This window comes from Calcarisporiella thermophila, assembly GCF_041956535.1.
Source record: "Calcarisporiella thermophila strain CBS 279.70 unplaced genomic scaffold VTP21scaffold_18, whole genome shotgun sequence".
In the NCBI taxonomy this organism is placed as follows: domain Eukaryota; kingdom Fungi; phylum Calcarisporiellomycota; class Calcarisporiellomycetes; order Calcarisporiellales; family Calcarisporiellaceae; genus Calcarisporiella; species Calcarisporiella thermophila.
The window spans coordinates 149,036-176,532 of NW_027192208.1; the positions used below are offsets into that span (position 1 = coordinate 149,036).

At 50.5% G+C, this 27,497-nt stretch overlaps 13 protein-coding genes and 1 non-coding gene across 14 annotated transcripts; 9 read left to right on the forward strand and 5 right to left on the reverse strand.

The window, feature by feature from the left end:
* Positions 1-37: 37 nt before the first annotated feature.
* Positions 38-619, forward strand: VTP21DRAFT_3570 (uncharacterized protein; the record flags this gene model as incomplete). The annotated part of the gene is made up of 1 exon (XM_069393887.1): positions 38-619. One exon carries the CDS (start codon positions 38-40, stop codon positions 617-619), a length of 582 nt encoding a protein of 193 aa, XP_069249008.1.
* Positions 620-760: 141 nt separating this feature from the next.
* Positions 761-1,743, reverse strand: VTP21DRAFT_3571 (uncharacterized protein; the record flags this gene model as incomplete). The annotated part of the gene is made up of 5 exons (XM_069393888.1): positions 761-906; positions 967-1,087; positions 1,151-1,250; positions 1,322-1,599; positions 1,657-1,743. 5 exons carry the CDS (start codon positions 1,741-1,743, stop codon positions 761-763), a joined length of 732 nt encoding a protein of 243 aa, XP_069249009.1.
* Positions 1,744-2,048: 305 nt separating this feature from the next.
* Positions 2,049-3,232, forward strand: VTP21DRAFT_3572 (uncharacterized protein; the record flags this gene model as incomplete). Its single annotated transcript, XM_069393889.1, has 4 exons — positions 2,049-2,058; positions 2,133-2,177; positions 2,261-2,320; positions 2,400-3,232. The coding sequence occupies 4 exons, from the start codon at positions 2,049-2,051 to the stop codon at positions 3,230-3,232; spliced, it is 948 nt and encodes a 315-aa protein (XP_069249010.1).
* A 284-nt stretch (positions 3,233-3,516) lies between these two features.
* On the reverse strand, positions 3,517-3,589 carry VTP21DRAFT_t203. Its single transcript has one exon. It is a non-coding gene; the product is annotated as a tRNA-Ala (tRNA).
* Positions 3,590-4,421: 832 nt separating this feature from the next.
* VTP21DRAFT_3573 (uncharacterized protein) lies at positions 4,422-5,962 on the forward strand (the record flags this gene model as incomplete). The annotated part of the gene is made up of 3 exons (XM_069393890.1): positions 4,422-4,507; positions 4,644-5,202; positions 5,270-5,962. The coding sequence occupies 3 exons, from the start codon at positions 4,422-4,424 to the stop codon at positions 5,960-5,962; spliced, it is 1,338 nt and encodes a 445-aa protein (XP_069249011.1).
* A 216-nt stretch (positions 5,963-6,178) lies between these two features.
* Positions 6,179-6,840, reverse strand: VTP21DRAFT_3574 (uncharacterized protein; the record flags this gene model as incomplete). The annotated part of the gene is made up of 3 exons (XM_069393891.1): positions 6,179-6,495; positions 6,585-6,755; positions 6,822-6,840. The coding sequence occupies 3 exons, from the start codon at positions 6,838-6,840 to the stop codon at positions 6,179-6,181; spliced, it is 507 nt and encodes a 168-aa protein (XP_069249012.1).
* A 1,139-nt stretch (positions 6,841-7,979) lies between these two features.
* VTP21DRAFT_3575 (uncharacterized protein) lies at positions 7,980-9,531 on the forward strand (the record flags this gene model as incomplete). The annotated part of the gene is made up of 5 exons (XM_069393892.1): positions 7,980-8,099; positions 8,199-8,377; positions 8,713-9,147; positions 9,230-9,292; positions 9,360-9,531. The coding sequence occupies 5 exons, from the start codon at positions 7,980-7,982 to the stop codon at positions 9,529-9,531; spliced, it is 969 nt and encodes a 322-aa protein (XP_069249013.1).
* Positions 9,532-9,891: 360 nt separating this feature from the next.
* Positions 9,892-12,414, forward strand: VTP21DRAFT_3576 (uncharacterized protein; the record flags this gene model as incomplete). Its single annotated transcript, XM_069393893.1, has 6 exons — positions 9,892-10,038; positions 10,099-10,370; positions 10,453-11,126; positions 11,198-11,365; positions 11,441-12,315; positions 12,406-12,414. The coding sequence occupies 6 exons, from the start codon at positions 9,892-9,894 to the stop codon at positions 12,412-12,414; spliced, it is 2,145 nt and encodes a 714-aa protein (XP_069249014.1).
* Positions 12,415-13,050: 636 nt separating this feature from the next.
* On the forward strand, positions 13,051-14,620 carry VTP21DRAFT_3577 (uncharacterized protein; the record flags this gene model as incomplete). Its single annotated transcript, XM_069393894.1, has 2 exons — positions 13,051-13,425; positions 13,496-14,620. The coding sequence occupies 2 exons, from the start codon at positions 13,051-13,053 to the stop codon at positions 14,618-14,620; spliced, it is 1,500 nt and encodes a 499-aa protein (XP_069249015.1).
* Positions 14,621-15,333: 713 nt separating this feature from the next.
* Positions 15,334-19,965, reverse strand: VTP21DRAFT_3578 (uncharacterized protein; the record flags this gene model as incomplete). The annotated part of the gene is made up of 6 exons (XM_069393895.1): positions 15,334-16,172; positions 16,263-17,514; positions 17,604-17,717; positions 17,781-17,882; positions 17,972-19,491; positions 19,542-19,965. 6 exons carry the CDS (start codon positions 19,963-19,965, stop codon positions 15,334-15,336), a joined length of 4,251 nt encoding a protein of 1,416 aa, XP_069249016.1.
* A 66-nt stretch (positions 19,966-20,031) lies between these two features.
* On the forward strand, positions 20,032-21,484 carry VTP21DRAFT_3579 (uncharacterized protein; the record flags this gene model as incomplete). Its single annotated transcript, XM_069393896.1, has 3 exons — positions 20,032-20,447; positions 20,518-20,806; positions 21,308-21,484. The coding sequence occupies 3 exons, from the start codon at positions 20,032-20,034 to the stop codon at positions 21,482-21,484; spliced, it is 882 nt and encodes a 293-aa protein (XP_069249017.1).
* Positions 21,485-21,696: 212 nt separating this feature from the next.
* On the forward strand, positions 21,697-22,977 carry VTP21DRAFT_3580 (uncharacterized protein; the record flags this gene model as incomplete). The annotated part of the gene is made up of 5 exons (XM_069393898.1): positions 21,697-21,807; positions 21,881-22,100; positions 22,170-22,424; positions 22,495-22,651; positions 22,722-22,977. The coding sequence occupies 5 exons, from the start codon at positions 21,697-21,699 to the stop codon at positions 22,975-22,977; spliced, it is 999 nt and encodes a 332-aa protein (XP_069249018.1).
* Positions 22,978-23,347: 370 nt separating this feature from the next.
* Positions 23,348-24,593, forward strand: VTP21DRAFT_3581 (uncharacterized protein; the record flags this gene model as incomplete). The annotated part of the gene is made up of 3 exons (XM_069393899.1): positions 23,348-23,477; positions 23,552-23,623; positions 23,722-24,593. The coding sequence occupies 3 exons, from the start codon at positions 23,348-23,350 to the stop codon at positions 24,591-24,593; spliced, it is 1,074 nt and encodes a 357-aa protein (XP_069249019.1).
* A 377-nt stretch (positions 24,594-24,970) lies between these two features.
* On the reverse strand, positions 24,971-26,927 carry VTP21DRAFT_3582 (uncharacterized protein; the record flags this gene model as incomplete). Its single annotated transcript, XM_069393900.1, has 2 exons — positions 24,971-26,352; positions 26,414-26,927. 2 exons carry the CDS (start codon positions 26,925-26,927, stop codon positions 24,971-24,973), a joined length of 1,896 nt encoding a protein of 631 aa, XP_069249020.1.
* Positions 26,928-27,497: the final 570 nt, after the last annotated feature.

Below are 27,497 nucleotides of genomic sequence, written 5' to 3' on the forward strand. Positions count from 1 at the left end.
CCCATGGGTTACATCCACAGTTCTCCATGACAAGCGAATGGCTCCACCTGAAATGGCAACGAAGGAGAATGACGCTGATTCTGGCGTTGGAAGCAGCGTTTCTTCACTAGAAGCACAAGAACCCGAGAAAACTGAGGAGAATGAAGCGAATGCCAAAGACGATTCAATGCTGTCACCTGGAGTGGCGGCATTGAAGGAGGTATTTGATGTGTGCTATACGGTTCAGCTCATGGAGGAAGAGAGAGGAGTGGTGGAACGACTTCAAGAAATGGGAGAGAAAATGTCCATCACTGAAGAACCGGAGACCTCTGTTCATAGGGGACAGCCCTCTCCACCTCAAGCAAACCAGGGTGGTGGAATGGCACAGGCGCAACAGCCCATGATCTATATTCACCCCTCTCATGCATACGGCAATATAAACCTAACGTTATCACAGAATACCGACAAGATTAACAAGAGCTACGATAGACATGCAGGTCAAGAGCGACAGCGACAACATATGGCAATACGTCAGCAAATGAAACAGCATCAGGCCCGGTATAGGGCACAGCCTTTTAATTTGAACATAGACCGCGCCACCCTGCTGGAAAGGAGAAAGCGACGTGTTGCAGTATCTTAGCAACAGAACACATGTCCAGTATCTGTAATATTTTTCTTTTATCTTCCTCGTGTTCCTTTATATTCTTCTCGAGTATTTATTCTTGTTGGTTATATATCATTTATTGTTTAATTAATCCTCCATTTTGAAAAATCGAATCTGTTATTTTGATGATGACTGCAGCGCCTTTCTCATGGATTCAGTTGGACATAATTCAAGTGCCGACGTGCCCTCATGATCTGTAGCAGCCAAATCGCCGCGGTTGCTCACGAGAATCTTGGCTAGAGTGAGGTTCTCTGCCATGCATGCTGAGGCACTCGAAGGTATAGTTAGCTCCGAATAAAAAGACCAAGAAAAGGATTCCCTACCATAATGCAAAGGGCTCTGCCCATCCTCGTCTCGGATATCCACATCGGCTCCTCGAGCCAACAACATTTCAACCATTGGCGCATGGCCTCGGTCACAGGCCCAATGTAGTAGGGATAGCCCCTATTCATTCAACTTTCAATGCTAATATCACAGGTAGATGTTGTCAGCGGAAATCATATCTACCTGTGCGTCTTTCTCATTTAGATCGCGTCCCTCTAGTAGTCGCTCCGCTTCTTTAACATCCCCCTGCTTCACGTAGTAGAAAATGTCCTTCGGTTCGTCACTATTCGCGAAATATTTTTAATTTCGCCTCCCTTAAAAGATATCAGAGTAGCTCCAAAGAAAAATGGTAACCTGTGTTCATCCTCTTCGTCAGCTAATTTACTCACAGCATTCGCAAGGGAAAATCGGGCGCCACTTCCCTGCTCACTCCCCGCTTCTTCGCGGCCCTGTGCTTCTTGGTTTCCTCCTATCCAGTCATTCACCAATGAAACGTAGCTCGATTTAGCCTCATCCTGACTCAGCGAGCATTTCTTCCAGCTGTCCCATTTAGCCCTCCCAACTATATCAAATAGCCCAGGCCGGGGTGTGGTGTTGGGACCGACAGTAGCTTGCTTGTACAGAGCATATAGCTACAGGTATACAAATTACTACGGTAAATTGGAATCACCTCAAGGCAATGAACGAACTTGGAGTTTGGCATCACTGGAGAGTGATATTTTGGCACTATTTATTCGTTCTACGGCATTTTGAAATAGATAATCTAGATCGGCCATCTTCGTATAGATGGTGAATGGGGATTGCGAAATATATTGAGCGTCGACAAGTAATAATGGGGAATATGAATTCGAAATTGGTTTCGTGACGCTCTGTGACTGCAAAAATGAAAATTTGTTTACACCCCTCACAAGCACATCCTATCCTCCCTTTTACTTTTTTTCCCGACCCATTGTGATCTGCATTCCTCTTTGAGGTTACTGTTCATTTGCAATTTCGGGATTTGCCAAGGGATCTCCCAGATCTTCAGTTGAAGTACCCCCCGCATTTTCTAATTTTATCTTCATATACATAGCATATCGAAATGGGTTTTAGTATGTGTTTTCTTACCCGCTCTTGCTCCTCTTAGTTAAATTAAACTCACTTCTCTTCTCCTCTCTATCTCTAGATCCAGCAGGTCGTGGGGGTGGTCGTGGAGGTGGCCGTGGTGGAGGTTAGTTTATTCTATAATTATAGTGCCATTTTAAGGCTGATTCATTCTAATCATTCTTGTCCCCTCTTATCTGAATTCGATAGGACGAGGTGGTGGCCGTGGGGGTGGCCGCGGTGGAGGTTTTGGTGGAGGTTTTGGTGGAGGTAAACTTCATATTTTTCTTGCTCCATCGAGTAAGAATGTTCACCTAACTATTTATTTTCTTGTTGAAATAATTTTTAGGAAGAGGTGGAGGCCGTGGTGGAGGCCGTGGTGGAGTCCAGAAGCGTGGTGGAGGTCGAGGAGGAAGTCGTGGCGGACGCGGGGGTGCTAGAGGAGGAGGAGGAGGAGCCAAAGGAGGAGCCAAAGTGGTGGTTGAGCCACATCGTCACGAAGGTGTGTTTGTTGCACGTGGCAAGGAGGATCTTCTGGTGACCAAGAATATGACGCCTGGTGAGTCCGTATATGGCGAGAAGCGAATTTCAGTGGAGGGACCTGACAGCACAAAGACCGAGTACCGTGTGTGGAATCCCTTCCGCTCCAAGTTGGCTGCCGGTATCCTTGGGGGGGTGGACAACATTCACATTGCTCCAGGAAAGAAGGTCCTCTACTTGGGAGCAAGTTCCGGCACAACGGTGTCGCATGTGGCCGACATCGTAGGACCCGAGGGAGTCGTCTTTGCAGTTGAGTTTTCCCACCGTTCCGGCCGCGATCTCATCAACATGGCCAAGAAGCGCACCAACGTCATCCCCATCATCGAAGATGCACGGCACCCACAGAAATACCGCATGCTGGTAGGTCTTGTTGACGTCGTATTTGCCGACGTGGCACAACCCGACCAGGCTCGTATTGTCGGCCTCAATGCACACCACTTCTTGAAGAACAACGGACACGTCGTGATTTCGGTCAAGGCGAGCTGCATCGACAGCACGGTGGATGCCGCCACTGTGTTCGCAAGAGAAGTGAAGAAGATGGTAGAGGAGAAGATCAAGCCTCAGGAGCAACTGACCCTCGAACCGTACGAACGTGATCATGCATTGATTGTGGGTAAATACGTGCGGATAAAGACCAAGTGATTATGAAGCCTCCATCCTCCTTCACTCATTTCTCTTAATCCTTTTTTTTTTCTACGTTCTGTTCTTTGTGCTTATTTTTTTCTTTTCTTTTTCTTCTCTCTTTTTTATGTGACTTTATAAACTACAAATAGGACAAATGGAATTCTTTAAAGTACTTTTATCCGTCTCAGCGGGAACTCCACCTATAAGTCTATTCAAAATTTATATGAAATATAAAAAACAAAATGCTATTGCTCCAATTGTTATCATTTGAAGCGTTTTATAAAAAATTTGGAAAAGATTTTTGGAGAACCCGGGTATCGATCCCGGTGCCTCTCGCATGCTAAGCGAGCGCTCTACCATTTGAGCTAGTCCCCCAATTTGACCACGAATTGTTAACGAAATATTGGTATTTAATACATGCATATAAAACTGCGCCACTAGAAACCAAAATAACATCTTTCTTAGCTCTTTAGGTTCCTGGAGCCGAATTGCTAGGTTGTGAGTTCGATTAGCGTAGGCGACATCCAACCACGAGTTTTTGCCGTGCTCTTCGTAGGAATTATTGATTGTTTATAGAATAGTTGCATTCAATATCAAGCGGCTACAAACTAACCCTATTGTGAATACATAGATGCAACTTAGTCAAAGGTACTTTATTTCCAGGGTCGCATTTGAAAAAAAGAGAATAATAGGGTTCGTATATTTGGTAATTAAATAACAATACAATACCGATATAGAGATTAGCAACTGCTAGAGGGGTAACTTAATGTAAAAAAAGGAGTCAATGCCATGTCTCTTTACTTCTGCGGATAAAATCAACACGTATCGAAACGAGACTCCAGGACCAAATGGAATTTTCTCAACGCATCGATATGAAATTTTCTTGAAGTTTAGTCTCTGCGCCCTTTTGAAGAGACTCTATCATTCATAGCTGATTTCAACTAAAGCATCGAATTTCTGTTTTTAGAATGTGAAATCGATCCCGCTTTCTCAGCTAAGACAATTTAAGATGATTTCGAATATATTTGGGCAATATGACGTACGAGATCGATATCAGAGACTGAAAACTGCCAAATTTTCGCGCAGTCTGTATTTTTTATTAAAGTCTTTATGGTGGTGACCTTCATGATGAGATTGAATTGCCCTCATCGAATCGAATCAACCAGCAATTTCAGCCCCTAATTAAAATTCGTAGTATTTTCAATTCATGGTCAACAGATTGCTATCTTTTATGGGCGGATTAACGGTCGGACGCTCGCGAATACCGGATGAGCCTCAGATTAGTTCACGATGGTAAGTGGTTTTTCGGCTTTTAGCGCCGGATTTTTTAGCTATGGCTATCATCAGCGATGAATATGATTTTATGCATAATTAAGAAGCTAACTTTAAGATAATTACTAATTGTTATTTTTACCTCATCCACCTTTAGTCAGCGAACACGTGTGCCTCATACATTTGCACGCTGGTTCACAACCGCCGGTCTTGATGCGATGTTCGCACAGGAAACGCCACGCTTCGCTCGTCATCTACATCGTATGATTACGACAGAAAATGAAAATGGCTATGTATCGTGCCCAAGCCCACTGCCCAATCATGACGCGGCTTTGAAGCGGTCGGAGAGCGAGGGGAATCGACGGCGAAGACGGCGAAGCCCAGAGTCGGAGAGCGAAGGCTGTAGAGCGTTCAAGAAGCGAATATTACCTGCGCGAAAGCAGGGTTTGCTTTCCAGCAATCTCGAATCAACCTCGGATGAAGAAGAAATGGAAGAGATTTTAGAAAAGGATGTCATGTTGATAGTAGAGGATGAAAGCATTCTGATAAAATGTAATTTAAGAAAAGAGCGGGTGCGGCAACCGGATCAAAAACGACAAACCGAAACTGAAATGATAGCTTCCGATATTGAGGTACCACGCTTCCGACATATTGGGGATGAGGAGATTTTAGGCAATACGATCGTGACAAGAAGCAAAATCTATCATAAGCCGGAGGTAAACCAGCCCTATCTTTGCATCAATAGAAACATCTCGTAGATCAATTTTTTTATTCTCATCTCAGTTAGAGGATATTTCAGACGATGCCTACCTAAAACGTCACCGCCGATACGAGCGCGCTGCCAAAATGGCCAAAAATCGTGAACGTGAACGACTCGCACACGAGCGCTACCGACAGAAGCTCGAAGTTGAGAAGCTGCGAAATATGGTGGAAGCCAATCAACTTCTACCCATGGCCGCATTTCGGACAGCTGAAGGGGAAAGGGAGCGAAAGCGATTAGAGTACCAACGACATTTGCTACGGGAAGCAGAGGATACTTTACGGCGGATGGATGAATTAGGGTATGGGAATCGGGAGGAGAAAGAGCAGGGAAGAAATGTTGAGGAGGAAAATCGGCCACTGGCTGGCGATGAAAAAGAGAACGAGGATAGGGGGGGTAAAAAGGACGAAGGCGCGGATAGAATCAAGAGAAAACGTTCCAACTCTTCGGCAGGACGGCGTACTGCTGCCGTTTCCTCACCTGTGTCGGTCTCTAATCTCTTGTCGCCGCGATCAATTCATTCTCGGTCTAGGCCCCATTTGACTACTTTCAAGCATAGCACTCCTCAGCTATCGGGAGGCCGAAAGAGCTCCCGCTTGGTGATCGCTTTTGGAGCACGATTGCCGCAGATGCCCGAGTCGGATTTCTTTCTTCCTGAACATGAGTTTGGAGATGCGATGCGTGCACGTTTGTTACCCGATTTTGTAAATTATTGAATGTGTTGTTTTTTTTTTCGGCTGACAATGTCACTTTCAGCAGTGTAGCATCATTTTACTGTTTATTTTTTTTCATTTTACATATATGTGTGTATATATGTAGGACATGTTCATTTTTCTGTTCCTCGCACTGTTTTAGTAATATATCTGATTCTTAAAATGCTCTGTTCTTTTTGCACACATAGGAAAAATCAATTACAAAATAAGGAGAAAACATTATCGAGACTGTGGAGGGGGTTGTCGTCCTCCCTGGCGCATCCATGGAGGTTGTGAGTGGCCTGCTGGAGGTCTCCCACCGCCCGAATGGGGTTGAAAGCCAGGAGGGGGGGGACCTGGAGGTCCTCCGGGGGGCCCTCCTCCATAGGGAGGCATCCCCGGAGGTGGACCGTGCATACCGGGTGGAGGCCCTCCAGATGGGGGCATGGGGCCACCGAAAGGTGGACGGGAATAGTAAGGGGCACCACCGCCACCACCACCATATGGGAACATCATACCAGGAAAGACGGGAACACCGCTGTACTGAGGTGGAAGGACTGGAAAAATAGGGGGGAGAATAAAAGCAAAGTATAAAAGAGTAAGTTGCGGAGAGAAGAGAGGAATTTACACCGCTACTATAACATACCCGCACCACCAGAATTTTCATATGCTTTGGTGATTTGATCGATAATCTCCTGTGTTTCTTCCTGCCCCAGCTCAGCATAATAATTTCTTACATTCTCTAGATGCTTCTTGCCATGATTATGTGATTTTCGCACAGAAGGGCTATCGTGAGTGAGAAAAATGTCGCAATAATCTATAGAGAGAATGAAAAAATTAGATAAAGAGTTCGATAATCTAGAAACGCAATCGATTCCATTACCGCAATAATACTTCGGCATTATTTCCTAATATTTTCTATATGCTGATCGCAACCTGAGTGAAGGTATCTTCACCCAAAGATCCTTTTGAATCTAAAGGTATTGAGCTTGGAAGGGAAGAGAAAACTTTGCTAATGTGGCGTAGTTATCCGGCTTGATTTATCAATTACCATGGCAATACTGTAGGCAGCTAGTATGCAAATAGGCTATGGTAGAATTGAAACCCATGATGCGGAAAAAGAGCTGAAGCAAATACAAGTGGTACAGGACGCCTCTGGCTCTAGTCGCGACTCTGGAAATCTCCTCTCAGCAACTGATATCTTGAATATTGGGTGTGCAGAGGTCAAAGGAAGCGTTATACCCTCGGAGAAATTTGAAAGCGCTTTTAGAGTGCAATTGAGTAGCGCTATTATCTTATACGGCTGCAAACAAGAGAAAGCTTAACAGTAGATAAAATGGGCTCGGCTTTTATGCTAATGACAAAAGGGTTTAGGAGAACCACGGTCGAGTATGTACTGGCAAGCTTTGGGAATGGGCGATTGTTACAAACATTTATCCCTGCATTATTGTGTTAGTCTTTTCATATATACCAAACGATATTTGCACTTGGACAGTCGGGTAGATCCTCGTGCTCTCTTCTCAATGTAGGTATGAAGAAGTTGTACCAGAAGAGGAGAGAAAAAACGGAGGCCATATGGGCATGGGTTGATTTTGGAGAAATACTGAAGGTTGACTTTTCTTCCGGTACTAAATCAGAAGCCCTCCCCCCCCCCCAATCAAAACCCGGAATCTCGTTTGGTTTCCACGTTCTTTCTTGCACTAACGTCAGTGTGAAAAGAGCATAAATATTGACCGACTCTGTTTCCATCCCTGCAAACAGATTCATCACAGCTCACCCGGCACGAACTAGGCCTAGGACTACCAATTTTACCAGTGATCAGAAAAGGATTTCAAGGCTAGCTAATTGATCTTTATTGCCCATTCCAAGAGCTTCTTTACGCCTATTCTAGTGTTCGTTTGAAGTCCATATCCCCTTTTGAGCTTCCTTGACTACTGTAGCTCCACAACATACTTAGCTTTTCGCGCTTCTTTTCCAGTTGCATCCATCATCTACGTTTCTATCTAGTATTCGAAGCCTGGAAAAATCATCTGCTATCATCATGTCTAAAATCTGGGTAGGAAATTTACCAGAATCAATATCAATCAAGGAGGTTGAGGATTATTTCAATGAGCACGGCCGAGTAGTCAGTGTCAATCTTAAATCGAACTACGGCTTTGTTGTAAGTTTTCGTCTATTTCTAATCCCTGATGACGCCACGGAACAAGGGGGGACTGACATGATCAACCTCAAAAAATGATTGAACATTATTCATCGGTAGGAATTTGAAAATGAGCGCGATTGCCAAAATGTAGTTTCTCGTTGCGATGGTGCAGAGATTGGAGGCAGCAAAATCCGCGTGGAGCTTCCACGCCATGAAAGGAGAGATTTCGCAAGCAATGAATGTTTCAAATGTGGGCGTCCAGGCCACTTTGCTCGGGATTGTCCCTCCAACACCAGGTAAGATGATCTTTCACGCTGCAGAAGTTGCATGTGCGTCTTTGGAGAATTCCTTTTCCCCTCCCTTTCCCCTCCACATGGAGCGCGCCCCCGAACATTCATAATCAGCTCTTGGGCTCAAGTGGCTAGCATCCTTGTTATCTTCAGAGAGGGAGTGATGGAGTTGAACACGTTTTCTCCTCTGGATATGTTTGCTTGTGTCCTTCTTCCAACCTCCTTTTTTTTATCCAAACTCCTCCTTTGCCCGTGTTTTGGAATATCCAAGCCTGCTCTACCCTTCTGTACAGCAAATGTATACACAACAGGATCTCTAATTTATTCCCATTTGGCAATAGTCCTCCCCCCAGAAGCCGCCATGATCGGCCCTCTGCCAATGGATATGGTAGGGACTATCCCCCACGAGAGGACAGATATCACCCAAGGTATGACCGTGGACCCGAGAGAGCGCCTCCCCCTGGAGGTAGGATGTATGACGAAGGATACTCCCGCAGAGACTATCCTCCCCAAGACAGATACAGTCGAGACTATCCTCCTGGGCATTATCCGCCTCCTCCTCCTTCTGGCTATTCCCATTATAAAGATGACTATGACCATCGTCGCTATCCTCCGCCTCCATATAGTAGAATGGAACCCTATGACACGCGTTCCCCCGTACATCCCCCTGGTCCCCCCTTCCCTGGCAGAGATAGATATGCTCCCTACCCGTCCAGAGACAGGGGAATTTCTCCCCCTGGGCGCCGCTACTCGGATCGCCCAAGGCCTCCACCACGGTAAATACCGTTTTCTTCCAAGTGCTAGATTCATTGGATGCAGTCAGCGCTGGTTATTTACTTTTTTCTTTATCCACGCCAGTGACGTTCCCCCTAGTGCGGGGTATCGTGGAGGTTGGGATGATGCCCGCAATGGAGGCTATAGGTAAAACATCCATATTGGTTTCACTTTCTATTCTCCCTAATGTCTCCTAATTTATGCGCGTGTTTAGTAGGTATGATCGTCGATCCGTCAGCCCTCCTCGAGGCCGTTCGCCCCCTAGATATGCCTCCAGGCGCCCCCCTCCGCCCCATGGTCAAGGACGCATGAGTCCTCCTCCACGCGGGCGGCCCCATTCTGAAAATAGGATGCGCCGAAGTCCTCCTCCTTTTTCCCGTCGTTAAGACAAAAAGATAGCGGTGGGTGAGTTCTTGGGATTCTAATAGTTATCAGTGGCATTTGTTACCTCCAAGAATTCAGTTCGCCTTTTTTTTTATCTCAATTCTACTTTATCTTTCGCGGTTGCGGATGGGATTTCTCTCGATGACCTCGACTTTTTTTTTTGTTTTTGGATGAGTGATTGATATTTGGTATGTCTCCCCCCCCCCCCCTAATGGCTCGGGGAAAAAAAATAATAAAGTAGTCTTTTCTAATATTCGGATGGAGCTGAGAATCAATTTGGTTATCTTCACAGTCACATTGGATCAGATTGTTGTCACAAAAATCATTCCACTGGTTACTCCTCACTCTCCCAACCAACCAAGATGACCGTGGAGGACCGCTCATCTACCTACGTGATCTTGTATGCGTCCCAAACAGGAACAGCCGAATCCATTGCCCTGAGCATACAGCGGGATGCCGAGCAAAAAGGCTACCAGGGCCAATGCATTGTAATGGATGATTATGAAAAGGTGACTTTCTGACTCGGGTGCACTCTGAATCTTGACCTTCCCTAACTCTAACTTGCACAGATCAACTTTGAGTCGGAGCGAGTCTACATATTTGTTACCTCTAATACCGGGGACGGCGATCCTCCGGACAATTCGACCAAATTCTGGAGGTACATGCGCAAGCTCTCCAAAGGCAAGGAGAGTCCATTCACCGGAGCGCGGATAGCCATTCTCGGCCTCGGTGATACTAATTATGACAATTTCAACAATACCGCAAAGAGGCTGGAGAAGCGACTAGCTGATCAAGGAGCAGTGATGTTCTACGAGAAAGGTTTGGCTGATGACGCTACGGGGTAACGACTCTCTTTTATTACATAATATCTCTGAGGCAACCTTATTGATTATAGTTCGGTTTCTCTTCTACCACCTGTGTAGACTGGAGGCTGTGGTGGAACCTTGGATAGCCGGTCTCTGGCCAGCATTGGCAAAGGTGTGTATATCATCAAAAGAAGGTGCAGCCATACCCGGTTCGATACCCGAGGCACCTATTACTGTGGACAAGAAGGAGGTAGAGGAGCCCAAGCCCAATTCCACTGCTAAGTCGGAGACATTTGTGAATGGGGCAGCAGAGCCCGAGAATGATCTATCGGTGAACATCGAGGGCCTACGGATCGACTCGAGCAACATGGCCAGCGAAGCCGTCGGCCATCCTATCGCCATTGACAGATCAGAGTTGGACTCGGCCAAAGAGCTAACCGGACTCCCACGCTTGCAACTTCCTCTCTGCCGTATCACCTCGATACCATCCACCCCCTCCGATTCACAGCCGGCTCGATCCTCCCGCCTCCCCGAGTTCGTCGCGACCCCCACCCCCATCCAAATGGCCAAACTTAAGAAGGCTCAGGTGTTGACAAAGGCCGGCGCTCTCAAGCGCACCTTGCACTTGGAGCTGGAAATCCCTGAGAGCGATCAACCCTGTTTTGAGCCTGGTGACGCGTTCGGCATCATCTGCCCTAACCAAGAATCGCTTGTATCTGCTTTATTGAAGCGACTCAACATTGAAAACCCCGACGCACGCATTCAGGTCGAGGGGGTCAAAGGGGACGCAAGTAGGTTGATTTTGGCTGAAGCTTCATCAAAGGCTGGTCCTAATGCTTTGGTCATGTTTTTCTTCCACTAGGCCTTCCATCCCATCTAAAGCAGGCGAAAAACACTACCCTCCGCGAACTCTTCACATATGCACTTGACCTAGTGGGCATCCCTCGGAAAGCCCTCTTCCGTATGCTTGCAGAGTACACCAGCAACCCCGACGAGAAGAAGCTGCTGTGGTTCTTGTGCAGTAAACAAGGTAACCTCCATTTCGAAACTGCTTAGTTGGTCTAAACCTGCTTTCGGATCTCCTCACCTCGACCCGTTTCCCTAGGTGCGACGGAGTTCAACAAGCTCCGCGACCAGCTTCCCAACCTGCTCGACATCCTCACCACGTTCCCCTCCTGCTGCCCTCCCCCTGAGCGCCTTCTCGATACCCTCCCGGCCCACCAGCCTCGCTACTACTCGATCGCCAACTCGCCGTTTACCAATGCACACTCTGTCCGTTTCGCTTTCAACGTGGTCGAGTACACCACACCATCTCCGTACAACGTTGCACGACGCGGCGTCTGCACCCCTTGGTTGGACGGCTTGTCAGGTCGACTGCCCGCAGGAGACCCGCTAACCGACGTCGCCTCGCGCAACGTGGAAATACCCGTCTTTTTCAAACCCAACGAGGCCTTCCACCTGCCCGCCGATACGCGCAAGCCCCTGCTGCTCATCGGGCCGGGGACCGGCGTTGCACCCTTTGTTGGCTTTCTGGAGCACCGCGAGCAGCAGCGCACACTGCGCCGCCGCATGGGTGGCATTGGTGGCCGCCATCCTTCGCGCGACGTGGACGCGCAATTTGGAGAGATCTGGCTCTTCTACGGGTGCCGCCACCGGGAGCTGGACTTCCTGTTTCGCGAGCAGTTGGAGCGGTACAGGGAGGACAACATCGTCTCGGAGCTTGTGGTGGCGGTGTCGCGCGAAAGCAGCGAGGGCCCCAAGTACGTGCAGGATCATCTGCGGATGCGGGGGCGGGAGGTGTACAGCCTGATCGAGGAGAGGGGGGCGATGGTTTTCGTCTGCGGGGATGCCAAGGGGATGGCCAAGGGCGTCCACGACGCCCTCACCGACATATACGTGGAGCACGGGGGCATGGAGCGTATGCAGGCGATGCGGCAGTTGGCAAGGCTGATGGAGGAGAATCGCTATGTTCGTGATTTGGTATGAGCTGAATTAGATGGAAAATATTTTTTTCCCAAATGGGATACACCGGCTAACTTAATATCTCCTTTTTGCTTATGCTGACTATAGTGGGCTTGAAATATGTAACAGGGACCAAGGGCCAAGGGTCGGCCTCGGCTCCATAGACGCTGTTGTTTTGGCGGTTGTTATCAGCACCCTATTATTGCTGGATCCTCTTTATTTTGGTTTCCGATTTTTTATATATTTTTTTTCCCAATCGCATCCGCAAATAAACATGGGCTGCCGCGCATTCTTTCTGAAATTATACTTTTTCGTACACTAAAAATAATTCTAATTTTCCAGTAGAGTTCATAGAGAGAATGGCGAAATGTGATTGAATGCCAATTTTGATTTGCGAGGTGCAAAAATTAGCGATTGCCAAAATTGCGGAATGAAGCTCTTGATACACCTTTTCACACATTCCCACTTTTTTCAATCAAAGGAAAAGAGGCCCCTTCCCCGCCCCCCCACGCGCCATTCCGACGTTTGATTGCGGGATTTCAGTGTGAAATCGGGCGTGATTTTCCGAACACTTGCACAAGAGTAGGTAATCAGGGCATTATTAGCAGCCTTGCCCTCTTAGTCATTATTGCAATATTTTGTTTTTTTTTTCCTGGAGGTTTGAGCTGCAAGTCTCACTTCTTCATTGGCAGGCTCCGCATTTCAATTTTGCAAATCCATCCCGGAAGAATTCCCATCCACACCACCCCATCTATGGCCACTGTATTTGCCTCGGGCAACTCTGTTCCTCCCTCCTCAATAAACACGCCCGAGAGTTTTGCGGACGAAGATCCCCCCTCCACCACATCTAAATCTAATCAGGGGGGCGTCACAAACTCGACCAGCGGCGGCGGGAGCAAACGCCGACGTCAGCAACAGCAACAGCAACAGCAACAGCAGCAGCAGCAGCAGCAGCAGCAACAACAACAACAAAAGGAGGGCGACACGCCCACCAAGGCAAAGAGAAGGAGATTAAATCCTGAGCAGCTTGCAGAGCTCACTGCATTATATGAGCAGACGGACACCCCGAGCTATGAAATGAGGGAAGAGGTGGCACGCAGGCTTGGGATGACGAATCGGGAAGTACAGGTATGGGTTGATCTGGGGTCGGAAGCTAACCCGATTCAATATTAACTGCATGCTCCTCCTGAATGCTTAGATCTGGTTCCAGAATCGCCGCGCCAAGGCCAACCGAGCCAAGGCAATACAGCTTAAAATGCAGGGAGAGCACGATAACCGAAAGTTCTTCCACACCACCGCACCCACCCTTGCGTCCCCCGCCTCTGCCTCCTCCTCCTCCACCACCACTGCAAACGCCCTCTCCTCACAGCCCCCCTCCGCACTGGCTGCACCGTCAGGAGTCGACACACAAAACACATACCAATTTGTCTCCTTCTACGGCCCAGGCGCTGCACAGCAGCCGCAACAGCAGCCGCCGCCGCCGCCACCCCCACCACAGCCTCCACAACAGCAACAGCAAGCGGGAGCAAAAGCCTCCCGCGGGGGCGCTGAAGGCCAGAGGCGCATGTCTCAAACGTTGCGGCCGTTAATTCTGCCGGCCGCACCCCCCTCCACCGCAACCACAGGGTTTGCGTATGGAGTCCCTGGGGGGGTGGCCTCGTCATCGGCCCCCGATTCACCGGTCACCCCGACCTCGCCCCTCTCGTATCCCAATTTCGCAGGGGCCACGATGAGCTCCGCGGGAGGCATGATGGGCACGGTCCGAACCAGCCCCACCGGCCCCAAAATGCTACGGCCAAGCTCGCCGTCCACGCCGCCGCACAGCCTGAATTCACGCGGGTCGCGCCTTATGCCCGCAAGTAAGACGCCCATGGATCTTCTGGCATGTGCCGCGCAGATGCTCCAACAGGAAGAGTCGGCGGCCGCGGACCATGCCCACGGGATGCATGAGGACGCCGACGAGTGGACATGGCAAATGCGACGACGGTCCGAGGTGCCGCCGATCAGCGCATGGAACGAGGAGGACGTGCGACCCAGCCTGAGGCGGCGGAGCGATACATCCTGGCTGTCCTTCCGGATGCGGGTCTCGTCGCTGCCTCGAGGACACGCGGGGCTGAGGACGGTTGCGGAGGCCGCGGAAAGGGACGCCAACGCCGAGAGCGAGCAAAAGGGTAGGAAAGAGGAGCCGAGGGGGGAGAGGCCGGAGACGCGGGAGAAGCCAGAGGAGGGCGACTCATCGCAGGTGCTGGACACAGAATCCCCCCCGGCCGAAGAGGGTGGAGAGAGTAAGCGAGGCGGAGGCACATGGCGGCCCTGGGACTGAAATACGAAAAAGTTTATATATTTCCTTTTTTTTTAAGTATTTGTATTATCTTTAATTTTTTTTTCATTGTTTCTTTTATATTATCAATTTTGATTTTCTTTTATATTCTATGTTTTTTTTTTCCTGTTTTCACCTTAAAATGAACATCATGACGGGACATTTCTTCGTTTCCTTTTTTTTTTTTCATTTTATTAATTCACCATTGTGTTTGTGCTTTTTTTTTCTCACATATTTTCCAATAGAAGTGGCATGATGAAGTGTTAAAAAAAAAAATACGCAAAATAAAAGGGGAAAAAAATCCAGCTGTATTAAAGGCGAGAAAACAAACAAACACAAAAGAGCGTCTAGATGATCCACTCGACCATCGGCACTGCCTCTCCCGTCCTCCTCCACTATCTTCTCCGCATGACGCATCACTAGAATTACACTTGTCCGTCCACTTCCTCCGCCTCGCCCTGTCAAGGACGTACACCCAAGAATAACCACATCACAGCTATGCACTAGCGCATATACTAAATGCACACAAGAAAGAATAGCAAAAAAAACACCATTACAAATAATAATACAATTAAGTTATATATGTATAAAAATATATATGCATAAATAGAGTTAATAATAGCACACATAACACAATAGTGACAGAAAAAGAAAAGTGCGACCACGCGGGAATAAGCGTGGGGGGGGAGGGGGAGATGGAGGCAGAATGAGGTGAACTAAGAGCTTAGCACGCCTACGGGGGCGACGGGCAGCGCGACCGTGGGCTCAAACCCCGACGAGAGCGAGTCCTTTCTTTTTCTCCCTTCTGCCCCAGTGTCGAGCTCTTTGCTTCGAAATCCAGACCTAGTCCCCTCCACTCCTTCCAGCGGCAGGAGGGTGGTGTAAGGCTCCTTGGCACCAAGGGCGTTGAATCCCTCGAGAAGGTCACCGTCCAGCGGGGGGAGAAGGGGAGGGCGCTCTGGAAGTGGGATAGGGTGTGGCGTTGATTTCTTGCCCTGCCCTCTGGAACTCTCTCTCTCTTCACGTCGGCGGCTACGGCTGCGACTACGGCTTTGGCTGCGACTGGATCGATCGCTGTAGATCTCCACCGTCTCCCATACCGATGTGTCCTCCAAGCCTTCCGGGGGCCTATCCGACGACAAGGTGGGTGAGGCACGGGTCGGAGACCCGTCTCGCTTCGCTGCATCGCCAAACACGCCATCGTACTCCTTGATCAACAGGGTGAACACCCCCGCGGGGATGCCAAGCGTAGGCGAAAACACAATACCGACGTTGCGGGTGGTCATGCGGTTGACATTAGAGTTCCTGACCACCTTGATCAAATGCCGCATTAGCGCCCGGAGCAGCGCACAGTTTGCAGGCGGGAGAGCAGCAATGAGGGTGCGAAGTTGCGGAACATGCTCACGCGCCTCCAAATCGATGACACGGAGGAAATCCATGTGCATGCGGCGTGTTAGAATACTGGTGGGGAGCTCGCGGAAGTAGAGCTTGAGCAATCCGGCGACGGCATGGACGTCATAGTACTGGTCGCTGGAGAGGAGGTCGACGTCGCCCTCTAGCAATTCCCACCAAGGGAGGAAGAATATCAAAACCGTATTAGCAAACAATTAACAAAAGTAAGCGAGGCCATTCGTCTTTAACTTACCCGAATTAAATCGATCCTTCAGCATTCGGATCGTGGCGCTACTCCCCGAGAGTCGATAGATGCCCTCCTCCTTTTCCGCCTCGTGGGCCTCCAAGTACTGGATGCATCGATACACCACCGCGGGGAGGAGGGAGGAGTCGGCGGAATCCTGAGGCAGAGGGGCCACTCGAATCGCATCCATCAGCGGCACGCCGAACACCCGTCTGCTGCCACTAACATACCGCACCTCCTCCTCAGGCGGGAGGTTGGGAGCAGTAGGGGACACGGCAGGCTTGGCATCGGGCTTGAACACACGGCCAAATCCAAAGCCCACGCGGGTTGTTCTCACTTCCTCCTCTCCACCCGCATTCCTACTCGACCCCTCCTCCTCTGAATTCACCGGGCCCCCTCCAATGGCACCGCCACGGCCCGGGATTGCTCGTGGCGAGGGAAGGGGTGCTCGATGCTCCACGGCGATGCTGCGATTTGTACTCTCGAACGACGTGATCGAGGCAGGCGAGCTAGGCCAGTGGTCCGGAGGTGGGCCGGAGTGATCCACGCCCGACCTACCCCCAAACAAGCCCGCAGGGCCGGGCATGTTGGTGGGCAGAGAGGAGGAGTAAAGGGGTGAATGGGGGGCGGAGTTGGGCTCCCGGCTAACGCTGCTTTTACGCCGGCGGATAGGGGTTGCGAGGTTCATCTCTTCTGCGGTACCTTCTTTCCTCTCCTCCAGATCATTCATGCGGCGAGCCATCGTCGGCTGGCCATGCTGGTGCGATCGGTGGGGCATATACGCTGCCCCCTGCGGCTCCTCCACGGACGGGCGCGCGATTTTACCCAGGGATTTTGTGCTTGCCGACCTCTTCATGCTCGTCCCGCCCCTCTCCTCACTCGCCACCCCTCCTCCTGGCATATGCGCCACATCGGACTCGCCCTCCACCTCCGTGCCAATCCACCTTGCCAAGGCACGCACCCACTCGTCTCTTTCCTCGTCCGAAGACGCACACAAAATGTGTCTCACAAGCTCTGGCGAGTTTGGCTTCTTGGGTTCAAGAATGATGATCGCGTGGCGATAGCTATCCGCCGAGGCCGACTCGACGGGGGTGATGTGGCGGCCAATCTTGGAATGGGTGAGCAGGATGCGCCCCAGCCATTCTCCGTCACGGTTTTCGAAATAGTTGAGCACGGGCGAGTTGTTTAGCACGAAGAAACGCTTCTTCCAGCCGCCGAAATTGCGGCCCCGTTTCGTCAAATACCCGTCCTTGTAGCCCGTCTAAAGTCAAAAGTTAATTATCACACACGATGCCATACCAAAGAAAAGGAACCCCATCCCAGGTGGGGCGAGTTGCTACTACTAACTACCTCTGGGCTTTGTGTGGGTTTATCAATAAGATTGGTGCTGAGGAATTCGCAGATGATGCTGGGATTGGCGAGTGGCATAGTGATTAACTGGATTAAGTACTGCTCAAATAGACGCTATAAAATAGGAAACTTCTTAGTACTTTGTACCAAAGATCACGGGCACACCCAAATGTATACCTTGCGCTGGTCGACTTTGGTGGGCGCAATCGTATTGTTCAAACGAGCATCAGGTAGTTTTCCGACTTTGGCCATGGTGGCCTTACCTTCCCGTTTCCTTAACTACGCGTCATGAAAAGGCGGGGGGTCAATCACAAGTGAAAAAAAAAAAAACCAAAAAGATACTCAAAGCCAAGCAAGTGGACAGGTACCTTGGAGTCCAGGGCCACAAAATCGCTGTACAATTTTTCAACTCTCCAAAGCTCCTCGGTCGTATCTTCCCCATGAATTCTTAGCTCCTCCCATGAAAGCTCGCCCGCGCTTGGTTTCAAAGGCATTTTTTCCTTCACGATGGCAAGTGTAAAGCTAAGAGTCTCTCTTCCCTTCTCACTCGGCAGAATCTTAGTCGTCACGACGCGCACACTTGCACCCGACATACTCTCGGAGGCGGTGGTGTAGGTTTCGGTGACATAAGGTTTGGTGTCGGAAACAATGACGAATTCGGGAGGGCGGCGGGAGGGCGAGACAGGCTCGTCCAGGGGAGAGGTGGAGGGGGCCGGGTGGTTAGTCTGTCTAGCGGGCGAGGGGGGAGGGCCGTCGGATGGGGTTTTCACCGACACGGGTCGATTCGGGGGGTGAGGCAATGTGTGAGTGCTCGGCTCCGCCTCTTTCTCCCTCTCCAAGGAGGTGGAGCGCAAATGGTAGGATGGCGGGGAAGGCAACTGAGCGGTGATGTATTGGCTGATCTCGTTTGGGAGGGCCCCCGGGACAGGGGGCGGCCGCCGATCACGCACGGGGCGCTTGCGATCAGGCGAGTTCGACTTGGCAGCAGCAGCAGCAGCAGCAGCCGAAATGGGGGGAGTGAGTGGTGTGTCTGTTGGGACCCGTCCGGCGGGAGCCATGGAGGTTGGAGAATGGGCTGGCCCTTCTAGTCTAGTTGGCGCCATTCCCGTTATCGAGGGTAGCTCTGCAGGTATAGGATGAGGCTCTTCGGGCCGACCAGGAGGCGCTCGTAAGCTTGAAGCATTCTTAAGCAGGCTGTGCGCAGCCATATAGGGATATTGGATATCGTCTTGTTGGTTATCGCTAAGGCCGAGGTTGGAGAGATCTCGAGAGCCCACGGTGAGGCGAAAGGGGGAGCGACGGGGGACGGGCGGGCAAAGAGGTTGCGCCTCGACTCCACCAGTCTCTGCGCTCTTCCCCGCCTGAGGGGGAGATGAGCGCAGATTCGTGACAGGCTGTTTGCTTAGCCAATCTTGCTCATGGCCTTCCATCATTAATTCCAATTCCTGCGGATTCACGATTCTCTTTTCTAGCAAAGGAGAGGCCGTTTTTTCATCTTTCTCCCCGTCTTCCTCGCTCCTCTTCCCACTAGGGTTCTCGTGGGTCCTCGGAGCCTGTTCATCCAGCTGAGCGGGGACCTGCGCCGCGGACTTTTCCTGATGCAGCTGCTCTAATTCCGCAATTCGCTTTATGAAGCCTTGCCGCTCTGCAGTGAGGCCATCGAGATCCTTTTGCAGAGCCTGGAGAAGCGTGCGCTGTTTTTCCACAATCTTCCAGAGCTGCTCGGCCTGAGAGCGAAGGTTGGCCTTCTCCAACAGCAGCTGCCGGATCCTCTCGTCGTTATCGGTGGGGATGGCGGAAGAATGCGAGGATTCCGGGGTGTTGCTTCGGGATGAAAAGTCTGAATGCTGGATCATCATCTCCTTTTCTTCGTCGAAAGGAAACAAAGCTAGTGCGTGAGAGGATGATGGGAATGATGGGATATGAATCGATGGCTACCACAGGGAGACGAGGAAGGGGAGATGGCGGTAAGGTTAAGGCTTTGGGGGGAAAGAGAGCCAGTTGCGCGTGCGTTGAGCAAAAAATCTGATCTATTGAGGCTCCGTCCCGTTTGGAAAAGCGTCTGTGCACAAATTACCTCTCCGGCTTTTGCTTGCAACCTTTGGCTGTCCTCTTCACGCCTCCTCGCACCGATCTGCCGTGCAAATGGAACTTGGCCTCCCGCTGACCTTGAAATTCGGGACTCTCCTTGCTCAACACCGGCCCTTCCCCCGGGCCAGCTGCGGGGAGGGGGCAGGGGCGCCCCTCGAGGGAGGCGCTCGAGACCTTCTGCCGCACGCATCCTCGACGAGCCCAATGCTTGGTGACGGTTACCGGGCCAGCGGAAACATTCACCCGTGTTTTTCTCCCCTTTTTTTTTCATTCCTTAATTCTCCGAGATTGATTTCAGGAGAGCATTCCATCCCACGAGGCTGTCTCTCCTTGTGTCATGTCTCGTCGCATAAGGAAAGACTGGATTTCTAATTTTGTGGCCGTTCACCATGAAAGCCGCGCGCCAGCAAATGAGCGTGGCCTGCAGGCCGAGGGTGGCCCAAATCCCACGGCCAACCACCCGTCCCTCTGTCCCCCGCCCATCCTTACCCTAGCGGCCCTCTCCGCCCGTCCTGGGGTTGAGCAGCGCTTACCAGCGCACAAGCCTTCATGGTCCTACAGAGGTGCGGGCGCGGCTGGCCGTCGGCTCACCGAACAAAGTGCTCTTCCGCGGTGGAACGCAAACAAACCAGGCGTGCGGGCTGCCGTTGACGAGTGCACGCGCATGCACCTACCACTCTCCTGGGGTCCTCTCGGAACCTCTACAGTACTCGGCTGCATCTCAGGCATTGAGGCGGCCGATCTGCGGCCGGGGTTACACCACAGAGTTTTCTGGGCAAAACAAAAATCAAACTGAAATCGGCATATCAACCTTCTCAGGCAGAAAAGCTGGTTTTTACCTGCTTATGCAATCCAATCCAAGCATGTGCGATCGCCCTCATTCGAGCGCCTCTATGGTCATCTTGGGCGGGCCTCCGGCCAAGATGCTCCAGGGGGAGAGAGCCCGCCATGGATCAGACGGGCGATCCGCCGCCGGGGCCGGCGATTACTGTCCATCTCTTGAGCCCAATACAAAGCTCGGGCAATATGCACAATCAAGGATGGACAAGAATCGGCTGCAGTTCCTCATCCACTCAGTTTCTGGGAGCTCTCTAGCTTTCACGATTCTCTTGGCATGATCGAGAGATTCCCTGAAAGCTCTACTCCGCTCTCTCACATGAAATGGAAAACCCGTTCTGAAATGAAAATAATCAGATGCGAGTGGAGATGTCCGCATAATCCAGTTAGCGATTGCTCTCCCAGGGCGAGGGTCTTTTCCATCTCCATCGTCTCTCCACTTCCTATTTCGACGCTAGAGAAGATGCACCTACCGCTCGCCTCAGCCTCCCCTTCTCTTAGGCTCAATCGCTCTCGTTTACATAGTATACAGGCGTTAATTCATCCGTCGGGAAGATTAGGTTGGAACACCCATTAGTAATGCAAATCTTCAGAATATACTGTGTCCGGATCCATATTTTCCTTGCAAATTATGCCAGCGGTGACACTACAATACGAGAAAATTATATACACTGCTCCCTGACCACGTAGAGACACATCAAAGCTTTTCTCGGCAAGGAAATGTTTTACTCGCATGGATGGATCCTCTGATTCATTTTTCCTTTATTCGCCCCTAGCTTGGACATGTGGATAAGTTTGAAAGGTCACAAACACTTGTGCTCTTCAGCATCCTTAACTGTACCTGTGGCCCCAAGGACACTTCACAGCTGCTCCTGTCACCTATTCCAGCTCAACTAAAGCTCCTAGCCGATCGTTTGAATCCTATGCAAATCGGCAAAGTACGTGTTCATTGAACAACGAAATGTGGCAGTCCTATAGGGTCTTGTCACATATCGAGACGACGTGTGCTCAACACCTCGGTGTCCAGGCCGTAACTTGGTAGAGCAGCCTAGTGCAAAATCTTGGGTAAAAATAAACGTCACAATGGAAGCACGTCACACTCCATGTATTAAGGACGGAAATTCTAGCAACTCCCGAAAGCACGGATTAAAAAACGGTCATCGAAATGCAACAACAAACAGAGCCCGAACTCTACGATCCGCCCACCGATGGCATCACCAGCATGCAGTTCAGTCCGATGGATCCCGTACTCTTAATGGTTACTTCTTGGGATAAGGTAATTCGATGAAGTTATTTTTTTATCCTCTTTCCAATGTCCATCAATGCATTTTTTTTTTTTTTACTGGTAGATGGTGAGATTATACGATGTACAATCCAATCAGCTACGCGCACGATACGATCACGCTGGAGCCGTGCTGGATGGCTGCTTTTCTGCAGATGGAATTAATGTATTTAGCGGAGGGATTGACAAGCGCGTTCGTATGTTTGATGTCACCGTGGTGCGAGAGTCAAAGTCCCTGGGAGCCCACGATGAAGCGGTGCGATGCGTAAACTATTGCGACGAAACAAGTATTAGATTGCTTACCATGTTTGCGTACTGACCATTCACTCACTACTCCTTCTTTTTGCTGTTAACAGATCAGGTAGTGAGTGGATCTTGGGACAAGACGCTTAAATTTTGGGACCCCCGCTCCCAACAAGCATTGGTTGGAACATACCCGCAGCCTGAAAAAATCTTCTCTATGGATATTGTCGGCAATAAACTAGTGGTGGCTATGGCTCAGCGAATTGTTCACATTTTCGACGTGCGCAACATGGATGAGCCATTGCAGCGAAGAGAGAGCTCGCTTAAATTCCAGACACGCTGCGTGCGGTGTATGCCAAACGGCGAAGGTATGAACGCCACGCGGTGAGGTGTTTAGGGTAGTTGGCTGACGCAATGTCTTTTTTTTGTGATCCGTAGGGTATGCAAGCAGTTCTATTGAAGGACGTGTGGCGGTAGAGTTCTTCGATAACTCCCCAGAATCACAGTCCCGCAAATATGCGTTCAAATGTCACCGCCAGGTGGTGGATGGAGTGGACACCGTATTTCCCGTCAATGCCCTCGCGTTCCACCCAGTGTTAGTCTCGCATCCTACTTTAACCTCCTAAACATATACTCACCTCCCACTCTTTTGCTTCTGTTGATAGCCACGGTACCTTTGCTTCGGGTGGCGCTGATGGGGTTGTTAATCTCTGGGACGGTTTCAACAAAAAGCGATTGAGACAGTATCCTCGCTACCCGACCTCGATCGCATCTCTCGCCTTCAGCCCTGATGGGCGCATTTTAGCCATTGCGAGCAGTTACACATTTGAAGAGGGCGAGAAAGATACGCCGCCGGATTCTGTGTTTATAAGATGGTTGGGAGAGAATGAGGGGAAGCCCAGGACCTCTTCTACCCAGTGATAATATAATCCTCTGCTGTTTTTATGCATGTTTTTTTTTCCCTCTATTATATTAATATTCTGTAAGAAATTTTCTATTGTCTTCTGCATTGACTCGATTTCTATTTTCATGTGCTGTTTTCTTTTTTTTTTTTTTAGCTTTCTGGTAGAATCTGGGAACACTTCCTTTTGAAAATTCGAACAAGAGAATCCGCTTTGCTTGCATGGTGCTTCACCAGTCTATTCTCTGGTACTGAATTGGATCTGGTTGTGACTGGCATTTTGTTTACTCTTTGAAAAGAACAGTCCCAATTTTCGGCCACCTACTGTACTTGGGCGAGAGAAAGAGGGGAGATCGTTGAATCACTATTTTCCTTCATTGCACAGACACCATGTCCTCGAAAATATTACGCTTTGAGGGCTACAACTACTTTCGGCAACGGCTTATACTCGCGACACTCAGCGGCCGCATCGTGAGAATAGACAAGATACGCTCAGACGACGACAATCCAGGTTTGAATGGTAAAGTGCTAGCTTGCGTGTTATTGTAATGAATGATAATGATCTAATGAGGATGAGGATTGGGCTTACTCTAGAACATGAGGCAAGCTTTTTGCGGCTGATCGAGAAAGTTACCAATGGATCTACAATTGAAATCAGTTATACAGGTATGTACGCGGCAACCTCCTCCCCCCCCCCCCCTTCCAGTGGATCCTATTTCGAACTCACCCATTTTTTTGTGATTTCTGTTTTTCCTCCTTGTCAGGTACAACGGTGGTGTATAAACCGGGAATCATAGCAGGAGGAAAAATTACGCATGACTGCGGGACATCGCGTGCCATTGGCTATTTCCTTGAGCCTCTCATTGTACTTGCCCCCTTCTCCAAAATGCCCTTCGTCCTTACTCTCACCGGCATCACCAACGATAACACCGATATCTCCGTCGATACCATCCGTACCGTGCTCCTTCCCCAACTAAAACTATTCGGCGTGGAGGATGGGCTCGAGCTGCGCATCACAAAGCGCGGGGCGCCCCCACTAGGAGGCGGCGAGGTTCGGTTTGTCTGCCCCATCACCAAGGCATTTCGTCCCACCCAGTTCACGGACCCGGGGCGCATCAAGCGCATCCGAGGCATCGCCAGCTCGACGCGTGTCTCTCCCCAGACCGCCAATCGTGTCGTCGAGTCAGCCCGCGCCCTGCTCAACCGCTACATCCCCGACGTCTACATCTTCACCGATGTCTATCGGGGGGCCGAGTCCGGCAAATCGCCCGGGTTTGCCCTGTCGCTGGTGGCCGAGTCCACGACGGGGGCCCTCTATTGCTCCGAGACCGCGGCAGAAGCGGGCGAGACGCCGGAAGAGGTGGGCGACCGCGGGGCAAGAATGTTGCTCAGCGAGATACGGAGGGGGGGATGTGTCTCGGGGCTGGCCCAGTGGCTTGTGGTGGTGGGGATGGTGCTGGGGCCCGAGGATGTGAGCCGCGTGCGCTTCGGCCCCTTAACCCCCTTCACCATCCAGGTCCTGCGCGACCTTCGTGAATTCTTTGGCACCTCCTTCAAAGTCCGGCAGGAAGGCGACAGCTACGTGCTGGTGTGTGTAGGCACGGGCTACATCAACGTCAGCAAGAAGACGACATAAGGCGGTTCGCGTGTATGTGTGTGTCAATTTTTTTCCCCCCTTTTCATTCTTATTTGTAAATGTATATTTGATTAATAAACTTTTCCCGAGATGCAAGTTCCACATGCACCCTCCCCCCCATCACCTACCTTCTAGTTTAGCAAGAAAGGCGCCAAATACCTCAGGGATACCCATTTTTGTTTATGATTTTAGACCTTAATTTTACTATAAAAAATGGGGGGGAAGAAACAACGGCGCAAAGCAAATAAATAAAACGTCAGCAAAGGCAGTGGATGGTGGAATCGGGTTGGATTAGATATATAACGAGTGCAACAGCAGTAACAACAATGATAATACTAGACGAAAATGAAACCACACCTTCATGCGTAATACGAATGTTAAAAGGTCATGGCCCGGGTGAATCCAAGAGTTTGATTAGGCGCGCCATCTGCTTCTCTAGCCACAGCGGCAGCTTCCTGAGGTGGCAGATAGAGAATCAGGTTGGGAAAGTCCGTGTACAAATAGTCCCGATATAAGCCATCGAGCTTCATTCGCATCAGAGCTTTCCCGGGGACAAACTCGCTCTGAAGCCAGGCGCGGAAAAGCGGATGGTCGTGGGGAATCAGGGTGGTCATTTTCTCGCGCACAAGCCGCCAGCCTATGCCGTTGTAGTGCAGGTCAACCGCCCGCACGATTTGGTGCAGGTGGCATTCTATGAGGGTATGGTGGAGGAGCTTGAAGGATTCGTCGAGTGTCTTGGCTACCACGCAACTCCCCTCGAGCACCTCCATCCGCCGCCCAATACTGGCATACAATGTGTCCTGGTGCACCTTGATTCCCCCATAGTCGCGCACAGTGAACCCGAGCAGCTCGCCAGTGGCGAGGTCAAACCGTGCCTTTGCGTTCTGTAGATGGGCCTCGAACGCAAACCCGTTGTGGATCAGGGGGGGAAGGAAGGCGCGCAGGACAAGATCGACGTAGCGGGTCAGGAATTTGATGCGCTTTGCCTCAGTATCTAGATTCCACCGCTTGGCAAGCACACTGATGGTCTCTCCACAGGCATCGGGGTCGCGCTCCACGAGCGCAGCGCAGGGGATGATCCGTTCGCCTCGGGCATTTTGGACCCGGTCCGACGTCTCCTCGCGCAAAATGCAGCTTAGATGCTTGGCAACGTCGGAGTCCTCGTCACGCACCACCACGCTGGCCACCTCGGGCTCCACCTGCAGGGCTTCGTGGTCAAGGGTAAGACGGGGGATGATGTCGTTCGAAATGCCCGGGCCAAGAAAGGTTGTGAAGGGGGTAATAGTGCGCATGGCGGAAGACACCTTCATGCCACAGGCAAGTTTCAACGCCAACCCCTCGAGGCAATCGTCCAGGACCACGGTGCGCAGGGAAGCCTGCGCGTTCGAGCTGGCCGAAATCTCGGGAGGATACACCACCAGCCCCCGCTTGGAAAACAGATTAACTAGGTTTGGGATCTGCAGCGGATGCACCGGAATGAGCACGTGGCCCTCGGGCAGATGCACGCCTAAACGATGTTCGAGCGGGGCAACCAATTCTCGGTATTGGCCACGCATCTGCAGCTCGTTCTCAGGCATTGAGACAAACCGGATCTGAATGCGGTAGAAATCATAAGAGGGCGAGATGGGGGCGAGCGGTGCAACTGTGTAGCGGGACTTATGCATTGGATGATGCGGGTGGCCCTCGACGATGCTCTGCTCCCACTCCATGGTAGACGAGCTGAGAGTGGGGGCCGACTTGCGATTCTTCAGAGTATATTCTGGTGAAATAGCATTGCTAAGCTCTCGGTTCAACCATCGATTCACATCAAAGCTACTTACCCATATGCTCTACCGAACTGTTCAGCTCTCGACACAATTCTTCCAAGACCGGTTCTTCTATGCTCAAAACTTGCGCAAATCTCCTAAAGATGGTGGTGGGATCAAGCTCCATCTGAATTGAATCGAGGTGAATTTGATCATCGTTCAGTTCTACGCAGTATATCGGGTAGGTCATATCCTTTGGGTCGAGCAGCGCCACGGTTGACAAGTCTCGACGTCCCAGGATGGATGTGGCCAGCGATGGTGGATTGGAGTGGCCAATGGGGCGCCCTGAAAGTCTCACTATATAGCTGACATGGTCTTTTCTGATTAGACAGAATCCGAGGGCCGCTTGTGATGGCTCAGGAACAAAAGTCCCAGTTGCAAGTCCTTCATTCACCAAGCAGGTTAGTAGGCGTGAACTGGTTGCAAACTGGGCACGTTGCCTGACGGTGGAGGAATCGTATGTATGAATGGGACCATCATGATTTGTTTCGGGGGAGATCTTGAATAATGTGTCAATATTGGGCGGCATTGTAGAGGTGGAAAAGGCACGCGTAATTACGTGAGAATTCAAAGGGCGATGAGAGATGGATGAGGGGGATGGAACAAACTTAGAATCGGGCGGCTCATATGAAAGCTGGAGCCTAAATATAAAAATAGGAAGAGCTGTGATTCAAACAAGCAGATTGCAAGGGGAACTACAACAGTAACAAGAAGACCCTCGTTTCTTGGTAGCGTCTTTTATTCGCAAGATTTCGATGGAACCGTATTAGGCAATGTTTATCCCAGATTGTTTGTCAACATCTGGCGTACATTTATAGGCAGCCTAGTCTACGGATAGTGCGGATCACTGCTCTCCACGCCAAATACCAAAATCGTACGATAATCTACGATCGGGTTTATTTTCCACGTCGGTCCATCCGAACTTCAGGACAGGCTCCCTCTCCGCTCTCCAGCCAAACTACACCCAAACCTCGCCTCTAGTTGCCTCGCTCTGGCGCCTCTTCCTGGGCCGAATCGTTTGAGCTCCCGTTGAGGGACAATAGAATGTGGGGAGTCCACGCTGAGCCCAGCGATTTGGAATAGAATGCGCGCGTACTTC